This window comes from Oncorhynchus nerka, linkage group LG10 (assembly GCF_034236695.1).
Source record: "Oncorhynchus nerka isolate Pitt River linkage group LG10, Oner_Uvic_2.0, whole genome shotgun sequence".
NCBI lineage: Eukaryota > Metazoa > Chordata > Actinopteri > Salmoniformes > Salmonidae > Oncorhynchus > Oncorhynchus nerka.
In genome coordinates this window covers 19,309,155-19,326,224 of record NC_088405.1, presented here as the reverse complement: position 1 = coordinate 19,326,224, position 17,070 = coordinate 19,309,155, and the positions used below count along the sequence as shown (strand labels likewise).

The following is a 17,070-nucleotide window of genomic DNA, read 5'->3' as shown; positions in this document are numbered from 1 at the left end:
AGCAGGCTAACGTTAGCTAGGCTAGGGGTTAGGGTTAGGGGTTAAGGTTAAGGTTAGTGTTAAGTTTAGAAGTTAGGTCAACGCGTTAGGGTTAGGGTTAGCTAAGAGGGTTAAAGTTAGGGTTAGGGGAAGGGGAAGGGTTAGCTAACATGATAAGTAGATGCAAAGTAGCTAAAAACTAGTAAGTACGTAGTTGAAAAGTTGTTAATTACCTAAAATACTAAAGTTGTCCATGATGACATTCGAACTCACAACCTTTGGTTGCTAGACGTTTGCATTATATGCCCGACCAACCACCCTACTTTCATTTTTTCTTTAAGTAACCATCTGTCTTATGTAACCACACTAAATGTAACATATCATATTAATTTGAGTGTCCCAGGCTCTATCAACTCAGGGACCTATAGATCTAGGCTAGGCAGTAGGATTCCCTGGGTTGGTAGATCTAGACTAGAGGCAGTAGGATTCCCTGGGTTGGTAGATCTAGACTAGAGGCAGTAGGATTCCCTGGGTTGATAGATCTAGACTAGAGGCAGTAGGATTCCCTGGGTTGGTAGATCTAGACTAGAGGCAGTAGGATTCCCTGGGTTGATAGATCTAGACTAGAGGCAGTAGGATTCCCTGGGTTGGTAGATGTAGACTAGAGGCAGTAGGATTCCCTGGGTTGGTAGATCTAGACTAGAGGCAGTAGGATTCCCTGGGTTGATAGATCTAGACTAGAGGCAGTAGGATTCCCTGGGTTGGTAGATCTAGACTAGAGGCAGTAGGATTCCCTGGGTTGATAGATCTAGACTAGAGGCAGTAGGATTCCCTGGGTTGATAGATCTAGAGGAGGAGAGGCATTAGATAATGTGTGTTGCGTGTGAATAAACTACAAGCAGCAGTGGCAGGGAAGGCAGTGCTGTCCTGTGCAGTACTATGGTGTGGTGGGTGGTCATCATTAGCCCACCAGACCCCAGTGAGAAGCAGAGAGGTGGTGGCTCAGTCTCTGCACAGGCCACTTGAGACATATCATTCACACAGTCTCAACAAGGACCAGAGAGCTAGGCGAACAAGCCAAGTGGACATAGTGATCTTGTAAAGAATAGGGCTTGGGATTCCAACTCATTCAGGGGTTGTGAAACAGGTTAAAAAAGTTGAATTAATATTGTGTTAAGACTTTTCCCACCGTTGTTAAAAACAAAAAAAATGTTGTATACACTACGACTTTTAGGGTTATGGAAGTAAATGTCCCTAGAATGTGTTGCTTCCCATGGTCATGATTGAACCTATTCAGTTTTAAGTGACCTGATGATATACTCTGTGTTCCTCAAGGTGTACCTGATTTACTCCAGCAGTGTAGCAGCTGGGGCTCAGAGCGGCATCGAGGAGTGTAAGTATCAGTTTGCCTGGGACCGATGGAACTGCCCTGAGAGAGCCCTGCAGCTGTCCACACACAGAAGCCTCCGCAGCGGTAAGAGCCAATGAATATAGTGTACTATTTTTGACCAGAAGATATGTAGGACACTATATGGTCAAAAGTAATGTAGTACTGTATATGCTGACTCATTTGATCTGCCCTTTAATAACAGACCGGTTTAAGTCACAGATAGGCCCATCCAGATCAGAGGAAGGATGGCATTTGTTTGTTTAGTCATGAGATTCATCAGTCAAAAGGATCATTACAGCAACCCAACAGCCGCCATGGTCGCCTCGCCCAAATCAACAGCAAGCCCCACGGTCACCCTGGCTAAAACAACAGCAACCCCACGGTCACCCTGGCTAAAACAACAGCAACCCCACGGTCACCCTGGCTAAAACAACAGCAACCCCACGGTCACCCTGTCTAAAACAACAGCAACCCCACGGTCACCCTGGCTAAAACAACAGCAACCCCACTGTCACCCTGGCTAAAACAACAGCAACCCCACGGTCACCCTGGCTAAAACAACAGCAACCCCACGGTCACTCTGGCTAAAACAACAGCAACCCCACGGTCACCCTGTCTAAAACAACAGCAACCCCACGGTCACCCTGGCTAAAACAACAGCAACCCCACTGTCACCCTGGCTAAAACAACAGCAACCCCACGGTCACCCTGGCTAAAACAACAGCAACCCCACGGTCACCCTGGCTAAAACAACAGCAACCCCACGGTCACCCTGGCTAAAACAACAGCAACCCCACGGTCACCCTGGCTAAAACAACAGCAACCCCACGGTCACCCTGTCTAAAACAACAGCAACCCCACGGTCACCCTGGCTAAAACAACAGCAACCCCACTGTCACCCTGGCTAAAACAACAGCAACCCCACGGTCACCCTGGCTAAAACAACAGCAACCCCACGGTCACCCTGGCTAAAACAACAGCAACCCCACGGTCACCCTGTCTAAAACAACAGCAACCCCACGGTCACCCTGGCTAAAACAACAGCAACCCCACTGTCACCCTGGCTAAAACAACAGCAACCCCACGGTCACCCTGGCTAAAACAACAGCAACCCCACGGCCACCCTGGCTAAAACAACAGCAACCCCACGGTCACCCTGGCTAAAACAACAGCAACCCCACGGTCACCCTGGCTAAAACAACAGCAACCCCACGGTCACCCTGTCTAAAACAACAGCAACCCCACGGTCACCCTGGCTAAAACAACAGCAACCCCACTGTCACCCTGGCTAAAACAACAGCAACCCCACGGTCACCCTGGCTAAAACAACAGCAACCCCACGGTCACCCTGGCTAAAACAACAGCAACCCCACGGTCACCCTGGCTAAAACAACAGCAACCCCACGGTCACCCTGTCTAAAACAACAGCAACCCCACGGTCACCCTGGCTAAAACAACAGCAACCCCACTGTCACCCTGGCTAAAACAACAGCAACCCCACGGTCACCCTGGCTAAAACAACAGCAACCCCACGGCCACCCTGGCTAAAACAACAGCAACCCCACGGTCACCCTGGCTAAAACAACAGCAACCCCACGGTCACCCTGGCTAAAACTATGCTACAAATCCAATTCACAACATCCTACTGAGCCACCCATCAACAGGACACACAAATATTGCATGCCAATGGCAATTAGAGCCAATGTGTTAATTACCAGGAGAGATAGGAGATAAAGGATACTGTGGAGTGAGAGGCGTTGAAATAGAAGCCCCACTCTGAAGATAATGACTAGAGGAGAGGAATGACCTCTTCAAGAGAAGGTATTCCTGAGTGAATTTAAATGTCTCTCTCACACACAGCGAACAGAGAGACAGCGTTTGTCCTTGCCATCAGTTCAGTAATCATTACTATTATAATGTCATATAATGTTATATATAATATTTGTTTTTTTGTCCACAGCAAACCGAGAGACAGCATTTGTCCTTGCCATCAGTTCAGTAATCATTGCTACTAAATCAAATAGCATTTACATAACAATAACGAGGCTATATACAGTGGGTACCGAGTCAATGTGCGGGGGTACAGGTTAGTCGAGGTCATTTGTAAAGTGACTATCATATAATATTATATCATATTATATATAATATATGTTTCTTTCCCACAGCGAACAGGGAGACAGCGTTTGTCCATGCCATCAGTTCAGCAGGGGTCATGTACACTCTGACGAGGAACTGCAGTCTGGGGGACTTTGACAACTGTGGCTGTGATGACACCAGGAACGGACAGCGGGGTAAGAGAAGATTTAAAAATCCACACACAGATCATTACAAGACATGCATAGATGAAACAGCTGTGTACACATTGTGTTGTATTCACACTGTGTTGTATTCACACTGTGCTGTATTCAAGCTGTGTTGTATTCACACTGTGTTGTATTCATGTAATGTGATTCGGTTGTAGGCAAAACAACAAAACCGGTATTTTTTCAAGTACCTTGGAAATAATACCCTTCCATGTTTTTTTCATCACAAATGGTGAGCCATCCTCTCATACAGACAAACTGATGTCTCCTGCTTGTGTCCCCAGGGGGTACAGGCTGGCAGTGGGGCGGCTGCAGTGACAACGTGGGGTTCGGTGAGGCCATCTCCAAGCAGTTTGTTGACACGCTGGAGACAGGCCAGGACGCACGGGCCGCCATGAACCTCCACAACAACGAGGCTGGACGCAAGGTACAGTATTCAGTTAACTTTACTTTTAATTTACACCTTGGTGATAGAAGGGGTAAGCTATCCCTCAATACCATACAATCTAAAAAACTTTGATGATATAGTGAAATATTATCATGATTACAGATTGATTTAGAGCTTGGTTTTCTGGTTGTTCTGAAAACCCAGATCATGTTGAGATTGAATCAGTGCAATTGCCATAGGAGGGAGCTCTTGTAGTTCAAGGTGAAGGGTCAGATATTTGAGTTTCCCACTCAACCCCCAACTGACCGACTGCTCAATGTAAAGTACCTTTAGAATAATTTCTTTCTTTTTCAGTCTGCTCATTGAGTATTACATCATACAGCAAGCGTACCACCCAAGCATCCCTTTCACGTCCCCATAAGTGAGGTGCCACTTGTCCTCCAATAACCACAGCGTGTTCGCTGTACCACAAGGGCCTGTTCCCCAGTCAATGAATGTCCTTTATTATGACAAGTCTTAAGTTTCAGAATCTCAGGATCACTGGTGCTAGTTCTTAATTAGAGTATCCCATGGTGTCACACACTGCAGACCAGGGCCAGTATTTTGCCTGCCCGCTTTCTTTAAGTCGTTTTTGGTTTTATTCTTGCAATAAGCATCCAACATTTATTCTGTTAGTCTTTGTGTGGCCCCTAAGGAGTCCTTAGTCAGGGACGGAGGACCACAAGCGAGAGGCTGGAGTAGTCTTTGTTTACACCACCTAGGAGCCCTCCTGTTGGGGCCTCGTTGCCCCTCCGAGCCCCACGGCACCTGGAGCATCATTGTAACAAAAACAAATTCACCCTTTTTTAATTTTGCCACTCAATAGACTCTCCGTAGACTCTTCATTGGGTGTACTCATGGCAGAAAACATGTTGACAATGGCCTTGCCTAATAAATACTCCTCTCATTCCAGGAGGGACACAGTCAGTGTCTCAATGTGAAACTTTGATTCGGCACTCACCTCGCAAGAAAGCTCTTCCCCCTCCCTTCCCCCACATCTGGGTCGGGGTGAAGTCAGGAAATATTGAGGGGGACCACAAAAACTCCAGCATGAACCTTGAACCTATCCTTTCTCCCTTAGTAAATTCATCCTCTTTTTGTCAAATGGGAAGGCTTGAGTGTGCAGTGGGTTCATCTGACAACACATCAATCAAGAGCCAATAGTCTTCACATTACACAACTGATTCTTTAAAACAAATTCATACTCAGCCACACATATACACAACTGATTTCCTGAGACCAAATCAGACAATGAACATCTCATCGGTATGTTGCTAAGTCCTGATCTTAAAAAGAAGTCTGAGTAATTATACATTTTTCTACACTCCTGTTTCACCTGGTATTTGCCTGGTATTTACATAATAATTATATGGCAACAACAGGTTCTGTCTGGAGTTTACACAGTATTTACTTAATTTCCGTAATTTTCATGTTATTATTATGTAATTACCATTTTTCCAGGTGAATTACAGACAGTAGAAAAGCTTAACCAAAGAATCTCTTGCTCCCTCCCTCTCCCCCTTCCTTCCTTCCTTCCTTCCTTCCTTCCTTCCTTCCTTCCTTCCTTCCTTCCTTCCTTCCTTCCTTCCTTCCTTCCTTCCTTCCTTCCTTCCTTCCTTCCTTCCTTCCTTCCTTCCTCAACCCCTCCCTCCACTCCTTCCCTTTCCTCTCCTTCCCAGGCAGTGAAAGGGACTATGCAGAAGACGTGTAAGTGCCATGGTGTATCTGGGTCCTGCACCACACAGACCTGCTGGTTACAGCTCCCAGATTTCAGGGAGGTGGGAAACTATCTGAAGGAGAAGTACCACCGAGCACTGAAGGTACAGTATATATTGTTTATATTAAACAATATTGTTTATAAGTACTCTAAAGACACTTCACATAAAATTAATTATCTCATTCATTAATTTATTCTTTAATTCAAGGTGGACCTGCTCCGGGGGGCCGGGAACAGTGCAGCCAGTCGAGGTGCCATTTCCGAGACCTTCAGCTCCATCTCTCGTAAAGAACTGGTCCACTTAGAGGACTCCCCAGACTACTGCCTGGAGAACCGTACCCTGGAACTGCCCGGCACAGAGGGCAGAGAGTGCCTGAAGAAGGGCAAGAGCCTAAATAAGTGGGAGAAGCGTAGCTGCAAGAGGCTGTGCGAGGAGTGTGGTTTAGCCGTGGAGGAGAGGAAGGCGGAGTTGGTGTCGAGTTGCAATTGCAAGTTCCACTGGTGCTGTGCGGTAAAGTGCGAGCAGTGCCGCAAGACAGTGACCAAGTACTTCTGCGTGAAGAATGGGGCGCAGAGGGGCAAGAACGAGAGCGCAGGCAGCCGTAGGAAGAACCTGAGGCTGAGGAAGAAGCACTGAGCGGCATCCATCTTCCTCACCATCATCATCATCATCACTGCCACACTCCATGTCTTCTCACAAGCTGATTTTCACAGACCTCTGTGCACCAAAGCTGTGCCCCTCTCAAACATTTCTGCAACACGCTTTCTGCTTTTGTTCTAAAGACATAATTGAAAATGTATTTATTGAATAAGACTAGTATTGTTATTATCCTAATCAAACGTTTAATAGTGGGGGAGAAAATGTGTAAAAAAAACATGTTGATGAAACTACATGATAGAGAAAGGAGGGTAACTATTACTTGTCTAGAACTGATGGTATACATATATTTAACAGTATATATTTTTACAACTTTTTTCCCCAATTATATATAAGTCATTGGGCATTTAAAGCATGTTACATACGGCCGCTCTGAATAATCTCCTTCATATTTGATAGCTTGAACAACTCTTCCTAAATGGTCAGTCCATGGCATACCTCAACAACATCTTATGTATTGTCATATGTATCACCAATGAGCTATGCCATTTCTGATTGGTCAGTTTATCAGACATTCCTTCCTGTCATGATGACAACTCCAGCCCAAGCTCTCACTACGTGTGGCAGTGCCCCCAGCCCTGACCAGCCCTCTCCAACCCTGACCAGCCCTCCCCAGCCCAGCCCAGCCCTCTCCTGCCCAACCCAGCACTGTCTTCCCCTCCCCTCCCCTCCCCTCCCCTCCCCTCCCCTCCCTTCCCTTCCCAGCCCTGCCTTAAGGATGCATTTCATTGTAAATAAAACAAAGCACTTTTTTCTGTATATTGTTAATTTATTGCACATGTTTTTCCCAAGTTGTTGCTTTATTGTTGATATTTTCTTTCAAACTTTTGTAATTAAAAAAGTATAATCTAAAACCCCCTATTATATTAATTAATTGAGTATGCCCATCACCCATTTCACATCCATTCATTTCAGAAGTGTTGAATTCATTTCAGAAGTGTTTAAATAAAATGCATGATTATTTCTTATATTCCCCCTGTGTGACATATAAATCACCAATGTTCAGCAGTGGCAGGCTACAACACAACCTGTGTCTTGTTACATTGTTCACTTGGGGATCTGATAACCCTCTGGGACAAATGAACAACAACAGAAACATTTTCATTATACTCTTCTTCACGCCTTTCTCAATTACGCTTTGACAAATATCTCCTCTATTTCTGCCCCTCGTCCGTGTAATCCTCAAGGAGCCTCTCCTAACGCTCAGAACTTTCTTTACAGTTTAATACTAGTTTCATTCACTTTGTCCAGACAGAGTGCATGGTGGGGTGGAATCATGAAGAAGCCAGACAAGTTGCCCTTAAAAATCCTTAAAATCACCCACCCCGCCTCTAATTTTGTATGCTAATCTCCTTTTTACTCTACCCCTCCTGAGGAGTGAGTGGCGAGTTCGGACAAAAACTGTTTGGAAAACTTGGTGGAGTTGCTATCCTTTGCCGAACTCGCCAGTGGCTTCCTGCTGGCTGTTTCATTCCTGGGCCCCCTCAGCCTCCACGGTTCACCTACCTTTCTCTACTCTAGGGCCTGCCTTTGCTTGATTTAACAATGAGTGTCGAGCTAATCAGCCCTCTCGGAAATGCCCCACTGCCGAGCCACTTAATCCCCTCTCCTCTTCCACTGGCTCAATGGACGCCGCCTTCAAAAGGGCTTTGGGAAAAGGTTTTGCACGGATTCACACTGTTCCCTCAATACAAGTTAGTTCAAGTATTGTGCCCACAACAAGTGGGTTTGATAAACAAATGCTTGCTAGGGTGGATACCCACCCACCACCCCACCTGTGGTAGCCTAAAGAGGGTGCCAGGGCTGGGGGAAGACAGCCCGACAGGGCTCTCCAGATGAGATGGGACCTGAAAGAGGAGATTAGGAGCCCCTATTGAGAGTAGGGGCAGTTAATTTCTGCACCCTCGTCTTTCTGTCCAATAAAGTGTCAAGGAAACACCTTGTTGACATATTTTTTACGAAATAATGATCAGAACACACCCCTCATTAAATGAGCCCTGTTGGCTGGATGGAACTAGGGGGTGGCATTCCCAGCAGAGCAATTCTCTGTAATCACTAATCTGTGCAAGTCTCCCATTGATATCAATACATGAAGGTAGTATTGGCCCTCGAAAGAGTCACCATAAATGTTATGCTGAAATGAAAACCCCACACAGCAGCTGACCCAACCGAACACTTTGAGTTGGTTGACACCCAGACCGTCAGACACTCCTAAGACAACATCTACACCGGTCAGTCAGAAGCGATTGCGCTCGGGGGGGAAAGATGAAAGAGAAGTGATTTAAAACAGTGGACTAATCCCGTTCTGTTGGGGCAACAAAGGCGAATCTGTTAGAAGATAATACCATGCTTAATAATTGAACCTGGGGAGCCTTTCGTTTAGATCCTCCTGGTCTTCAGTTTCACACACACACACACACACACACACACACACACACACACACACACACACACACACACACACACACACACACACACACACACACACACACACACACACACACACACACACACACACACACACACACACACACAGAAGCACACATGCACACAGAAGCACGCATGCACAGACACATGCACTCACACAGCTGAGCCAGGAGATGTAAGTTTAGTCGATCATACAGTTATTAAGACTCTGGCTACTTCTGGTCTAGGAGCACCTCAGGGTCCTAAAGCCTAAAGCTGTACATAGCACTGCTGTCACACCCTGACCATAGAGAGCTGTTTATTCTCTATGTTGGTTGGGGCGTGATAGTGACTAGGGCAGGGTGTTTAATGATTTACGTTGGCTTGGTATGGTTCCCAAGCAGAGACAGCTGTTTATCGTTGTCTCTGATTGGGGATCATATTTAGGCAGCCATTTCCTCATTGTGCTTTGTGGGATCTTGACTATGGATAGTTACCTGTTAGCACTATTATTTAGCTTCACATTTAGTTTGGTATTTTGTTGTTTTTGTTCTACCACGCTGTACCTTGGTCCACTCATTATGACGAATGTGACAACTGCACTGGCTGACCCTCTCAACCTTGCCTCACACTGCACCTAATCACCTAATCACACGCTCAACATCGTCGGTCTACTAATCACCGGTCCTGGCAACCCCCATAACACATACCTGTCAACCCCCATTACTCACACCTGTCAACCCCCATTACTTACACCTGTCAACCCCATTACACATACCTGTCAACCCCCATTATGCACACCTGTCAACCATCATTACTCACACCTGTCAACCCCCATTATGCACACCTGTCAACCCCCATTACGTACACCTGTCAACCCCCATTACGCACACCTGTCAACCCCCATTACTCAAACCTGTCAACCCCCATTACACACACCTGTCAACCCCCATTATGCACACCTGTCAACCCCCATTACACACACCTGTCAACCCCCATTACTGACACCTGTCAACCCCCATTACTCACACCTGTCAACCCCCATTCCACACACCTGTCAACCCCATTACTCACACCTGTCAACCCCCATTACGCACACCTGTCAACCCCCATTACACATACCTGTCAAACCCCATCATGAGGCACACCTGGACTCCATCACTACCATCACACCTCCTCCCAGCTGCCCACTGCACTGAAGATAGGAAACACTGTCACCACTGATAAATCCACCATAATTGAGAATTTCAATAAGCATTTTTCTACGGCTGGCCATGCTTTCCACCTGGCAACTCCTACCCCGGTCAACAGCACTGCACCCCCAACAGCAACTCGCCCAAGCCTTCCCCATTTCTCCTTCCCCCAAATTCATTCAGCTGAAGTTCTGAAAGAGCTGAAAAATCTGGACCCCTACAAATCAGCCGGGCTAGACAATCTGGACCCTTTCTTTCTAAAATTATCTGCCGAAATTGTTGCCACCCCTATTACTAGCCTGTTCAACCTCTCTTTCGTGTCATCTGAGATTCCCAAAGATTGGAAAGCAGCTGCGGTCATCCCCCTCTTCAAAGGGGGGGACACTCTTGACCCAAACTGTTACAGACCTATATCTATCCTACCATGCCTTTCTAAGGTCTTCGAAAGCCAAGTCAACAAACAGATTACCGACCATTTCGAATCTCACCATACCTTCTCTGCTATGCAATCTGGTTTCAGAGCTGGTCATGGGTGCACCTCAGCCACGCTCAAGGTCCTAAACGATATCTTAACCGCCATCGATAAGAAACATTACTGTGCAGCCGTATTCATTGATCTGGCCAAGGCTTTCGACTCTGTCAACCACCGCATCCTCATCGGCAGACTCGACAGCCTTGGTTTCTCAAATGATTGCCTCGCCTGGTTCACCAACTACTTCTCTGATAGAGTTCAGTGTGTCAAATCGGAGGGTCTGCTGTCCGGACCTCTGGCAGTCTCTATGGGGGTGCCACAGGGTTCAATTCTTGGACCGACTCTCTTCTCTGTATACATCAATGAGGTCGCTCTTGCTGCTGGTGAGTCTCTGATCCACCTCTACGCAGACGACACCATTCTGTATACTTCCGGCCCTTCTTTGGACACTGTGTTAACAACCCTCCAGGCAAGCTTCAATGCCATACAACTCTCCTTCCGTGGCCTCCAATTGCTCTTAAATACAAGTAAAACTAAATGCATGCTCTTCAACCGATCGCTACCTGCACCTACCCGCCTGTCCAACATCACTACTCTGGACGGCTCTGACTTAGAATACGTGGACAACTACAAATACTTAGGTGTCTGGTTAGACTGTAAACTCTCCTTCCAGACCCATATCAAACATCTCCAATCCAAAGTTAAATCTAGAATTGGCTTCCTATTTCGCAACAAAGCATCCTTCACTCATGCTGCCAAACATACCCTTGTAAAATTGACCATCCTACCAATCCTCGACTTTGGCGATGTCATTTACAAAATAGCCTCCAATACCCTACTCAACAAATTGGATGCAGTCTATCACAGTGCAATCCGTTTTGTCACCAAAGCCCCATATACTACCCACCATTGCGACCTGTACGCTCTCGTTGGCTGGCCCTCGCTTCATACTCGTCGCCAAACCCACTGGCTCCATGTCATCTACAAGACCCTGCTAGGTAAAGTCCCCCTTATCTCAGCTCGTTGGTCACCATAGCATCTCCCACCTGTAGCACACGCTCCAGCAGGTATATCTCTCTAGTCACCCCCAAAACCAATTCTTTCTTTGGCCGCCTCTCCTTCCAGTTCTCTGCTGCCAATGACTGGAACGAACTACAAAAATCTCTTAAATTGGAAACACTTATCTCCCTCACTAGCTTTAAGCACCAACTGTCAGAGCATCTTACAGATTACTGCACCTGTACATAGCCCACCTATAATTTAGCCCAAACAACTACCTCTTTCCCAACTGTATTTAATTAATTAATTTATTTTGCTCCTTTGCACCCCATTATTTTTATTTCTACTTTGCACATTCTTCCATTGCAAAACTACCATTCCAGTGTTTTACTTGCTATATTGTATTTACTTTGCCACCATGGCCTTTTTTGCCTTTACCTCCCTTCTCACCTAATTTGCTCACATTGTATATAGACTTGTTTTTTTTTTACTGTATTATTGACTGTATGTTTGTTTTACTCCATGTGTAACTCTGTGTCGTTGTATGTGTCGAACTGCTTTGCTTTATCTTGGCCAGGTCGCAATTGTAAATGAGAACTTGTTCTCAACTTGCTTACCTGGTTAAATAAAGGTGAAATAATTTTTTTTTTTTTTTAAACTACCCAGATTACTGCCCCTTTATCTAGCACATTCTAGCATCACTCTTCAGGCAGTATTGGTTCAGTTTTCATGTCCAGAAGCTTCTCTTGTTTTGTAACTCTTGATGTTCATTATTATTAAACTCATCATCTGCACCTGCTTCCTGACTTCCTGCGTCTACGTTACAATCACATTGATGTCTAGAAGAAATACTGTATGAAGAAATTAAGGAACTTTACATCAAGCAACGTACAGGTAACTGCCAAAAATAATGGAAACACTTGAGTAAATGAGGGTGGTGTGGTTCCTGAGTTAATTAAGCAATTAACATCCCATCATGCTTAGGACCATGTATAAAAATGCAGGGCAGGCCATTATTTTGGCTACCATGGCAATGCTACCATCCACAGGGAACGAGTGGTCCTTGAATGGCTTGATGAGCATGAAAATGATATAAACCATACTGTATGCCATGACTGTCTCAGTCACCAGATCTCAACGCAATTAAACACTTATTGGAGATATTGGAGCTGTGCCTGAGACAGTGTTCACCACCATCAACAAAACACAGAATTATGGAATTTCTTATGGAAGAATGGTGTCGCATCCCTCCAATAGAGTTCCAGGCACTTGTAGAATATATGCCAAGGTCCATTGAAGCTATTTTGGTGGCTTGTGGTGTCCCAATGCCCTATTAAGACACTTTATGTTGGTTTTCCTCTATTTTGGCAGTTACCTGTACATGGAAATGCTCTGGGAAATGTTATAGTTGTGTGTGGTGTAACTTCAGTTGGGCTATCATACGGCCACGGTTCTCTCTCTCTCTCTCTCTCTCTCTCACTCTCTCTCTCTCTCTCTCTCTCTCTCTCTCTCTCTCTCTCTCTCTCTCTCTCTCTCTCTCTCTCTCTCTCTCTCTCTCTCTCTCTCTCACACTCATTGCTCTGTCAACTTTCCTTTTAAAATAAACCCTTTATACACTGCATACTGCCTATCTCTTACAGCCATTGTTTCAATCTCAATCGGAAAAAGAATAACAGACAGATAACAGGAGAAAAATGACAATTTCGCTCAAGTGATGAAACAAGGCATGGAAAATAGGACAATTACATGTAATGCCTCCTGGAATCTCTAACTAATAGGATTGTAGGCTTAGTGGATCTGGACACACAACACCCAGAGGGGCCAGGGTCACTATGGATGAGAGAGAGAGAGAGCAAAGCCAAATAAAAGAGAAGAGAGGCCAGGAGACAAGAGACAGAGCCCCTCGCAGGATTCCATGAGAAGAATGGTTTAATAACTACTATTGCTATTATATTGTTCTGTTTCTGATCTGCTATTGTTGAGTTGAAGGTACAACAGTAAACCTACCTTGCAGTAAAAAGCGTGGTGTGGGGTATCAGCAGGGTAGAGATGTGCACCCCTGTCTCAGCACAGCAGGGTGGCTAGTCAATCCCTATACTGTGAGATCTGTGGAGAGAAAGGGAAGAGAATGGGAAGCGAAGAGGCATGGATCAGATCCTCTCACTGCTCAGAGCAGGAAACATCGAGCATGGGAACACACCAGGAGGCCATCATCAGTCCCGGGGTTGAATGGTGTTAATAGACAGACAATGAAGGAGAAGGAGAACAGAGAGGACAAGCATACCAATAACATGATGCTGCCACCACAATTTTACAGCCTTGCATTCACTCCACATTACTGGCCTGCATGACAAGCGAAAAGAAGGAAGCCTATTTTTAAAATAAATTTAAAATAATCAATTACTTTTGCAAGAAAGTAATACTTAAGTAATATTGCAAGACAACATGGCAAATAAATTAACTTTTTGCCTTAAAATAAAAACATCAGGTTTGGGTCACATCCAGTGAAACCCTCTGTATTTTCAAGTATTGTGGTGGCAGCATCATGTTATGGGTATGCTTGTCACTGTCAGGGACTGGGGAATTTGTCAGGAGCAAAATAAATACTAAAGGAGCAAAGCTCAGGTAAAAAGTAAGAGGGAAACCTGCCTCAGTCTAACCCTGGGATAGAGTTTTATTTTCAATGGGACAATTACACACATTTGAATGCCAAAGGCACACCAGAATGGTATTCTAAGAGGCGTTGAGGATTTCTGAGGGGTCCAGCTTCTGTCCTGACTTAAATTTGCTTGAAAACAGAGACATGGTTTGCATAGTCGATTACGGCAGCCCCCTGCACCTCTCTGATTCAGAGGGGTTGGGTTAAATGCGAAAGACACATTTCAGTTGAATGCATTCAGTTGAACAACTGACTAGGTATCCCTCTTTCCTTTCCTTTCCTTTCATAATGCTGCCCATCAATGATTCCCAACCAAATTTACTGATCTTGAGCAATTTTGTCAAAAACAATGGATATAATGTTGTCCTAAGAGTTGTGTGGAGTTGGAAGAATCTTATTCAAAATGATTTTCAGCTGCAATTGCTGCCCGAAGTTACTTCCACCAAGTCTGGGGTGTGAAAATATACACAATCAAGACATCTTTGTTTTTCCATTTTTTATGAATTTGAATTTAAAATAATGTCTAGACTTTTTATTTCACTTTGAAAATATGGAGCAGTTCACTTTGAAAGTGCAATTTATTCCCTATTAAGAATAAATCTAGGCATTGTAAAAAGACTCCAACATCCAAATCAAGGACTGTTCTCCATGCTCCTGTTTGGCAGGCGGTACCAGTGCATCCCAGTCAGACACAACCTAAGGTTCTGCTACAATTATTATTGATTAGATGTATTACACCATTACGCTGCTGTCCATTGATTATTGATTTCCATTACCATTAGTATTTATATATTTAACCTGTACTGGTCACGATTACTCCTGTATACGTATATTACCATAAGTATTTACAGTACTGTATATATTCCTGCTACCAGTCACTTTTCAGTCCTGTTTACATGTATATCTTATTACCAGACACTTTTTATGTATAAACCCACCTCAAACCACGCCAGTACCCCTGCACATTGAATTAGTTACTGTATATCTTATTACCAGACACTTTTTATGTATAAACCCACCTCAAACCATGCCAGTACCCCTGCACATTGAATTAGTTACTGTATATCTTATTACCAGACACTTTTTATGTATAAACCCACCTCAAACCACACCAGTACTCCTGCACATTGAATTAGTTACTGTATATCTTATTACCAGACACTTTTTTTATGTATAAACCCACCTCAAACCACGCCAGTACCCCTGCACATTGAATTAGTTACTGTATATCTTATTACCAGACACTTTTTATGTATAAACCCACCTCAAACCACACCAGTACCCCTGCACATTGAATTAGTTACTGTATATCTTATTACCAGACACTTTTTTATGTATAAACCCACCTCAAACCACGCCAGTACCCCTGCACATTGAACTAGTTACTGTATATCTTATTACCAGACACTTTTTATGTCTGTTGTTCTGCCCCTGAACAGGCAGGTAACCCACTGTTCCTAGGCCGTCATTGAAAATAAGAATGTGTTCTTAACTGACTTGCCTTGTAAAATAAAAAATTAAAATAAACCCACCTCAAACCACGCCAGTACCCCTGCACATTGAATTAGTTACTGGCACTGACCTGTAAATACAACCACGCCAGTATCCCTGCACATTGAATTAGTTACTGGCACTGACCTGTAAATACAACCACGCCAGTATCCCTGCACATTGAATTAGTTACTGGCACTGACCTGTAAATACAACCACTCCAGTATCCCTGCACATTGAATTAGTTACTGGCACTGACCTGTAAATACAACCACTCCAGTATCCCTGCACATTGAATTAGTTACTGGCACTGACCTGTAAATACAACCACGCCAGTACCCCTGCACATTGAATTAGTTACTGGCACTGACCTCTAAATAAAATACTTGCATTCTTGTTTCTTTAACTCTCATTGTAGTTCTTGTGTGGTTTTTATTCAGCCTTTTATTTTTTATTCTATTTTATATTATTATCAAAATAGTTATTATCACTGCCATGTTGGAAAGAGCTCTCAAGGTAAGAATTTCACTGTCATGTTTTACACCTGTTGTATCCTGTGCATGTGGCGAATAAACTTTGAAACTTGAACCTGTAAGTTTTACAGTATAAAATATCACCTGGTATTTATGGCAAAATAATTATTAAAGGGCCCCTCCTCAAAGGTGGTTGGTACAAAAGGTACAGAAACTGGCCAAAGTTACACAGACAAAGTAAAGAAACATAGCCTTGATCAGCTGGTCAGACAACTGAGCAAAGTCAATGGTGTGCAAAGCAAATAGAATGCTATCTTCAAAGTGTGACCATAGAGTTGACCCAGGGGTCAATGAAGTAAGAGGGTACTGTAACCAATGTTTAAATATTGACAGACCATTTCAAAAGTATTTGTCTATCCCCTCCACCTAACACACATGCGGACAAATGCATGGACAGACTCACGTAGACACGCACTCCTGTACAGGCATGCACGTGCGTACACACATATACAGTATACACACACACACACACAGGGTTGGGTAGTAACTTATTACATGTAACAGGTATTAATAATAAAAATCATATTACAAAAATAAAGTAACTGTAATCATCCCAGATTCCTTTTGAAAAAATGTGTAATCAGATTGCAGTTACATTAATACAGTGCATTCCAAAAGCATTCAGACCACTTGAATTTCTCCATATTTTGTTACGTTACAGACTTATTCTAAAATGGATTAAGTTGTTTTTCTTCTCATCAATCTACACACAATACCCCATAATGACAAAGCAAAAACAGGTTTTAGACATTTTCGCAAATGTATTAAAAATAAAAAACTGAAATATGACGTTTATATAAGTATTCAGACACTTTACTCAGTACTTTGTTGACGCACCTTTGG

General features: G+C 44.1%; 1 protein-coding gene across 1 annotated transcript; it reads left to right on the top strand.

The window, feature by feature from the left end:
- The first annotated feature begins 3,711 nt into the window (after positions 1–3,711).
- On the top strand, positions 3,712–7,213 carry LOC115136307 (protein Wnt-8). Its single transcript, XM_065023281.1, has 4 exons — positions 3,712–3,724; positions 3,957–4,099; positions 5,779–5,919; positions 6,025–7,213. Exons 1-4 carry the CDS (start codon positions 3,712–3,714, stop codon positions 6,451–6,453), a joined length of 726 nt encoding a protein of 241 aa, XP_064879353.1. The 3' UTR covers positions 6,454–7,213.
- The last annotated feature ends 9,857 nt before the right edge of the window (positions 7,214–17,070 follow it).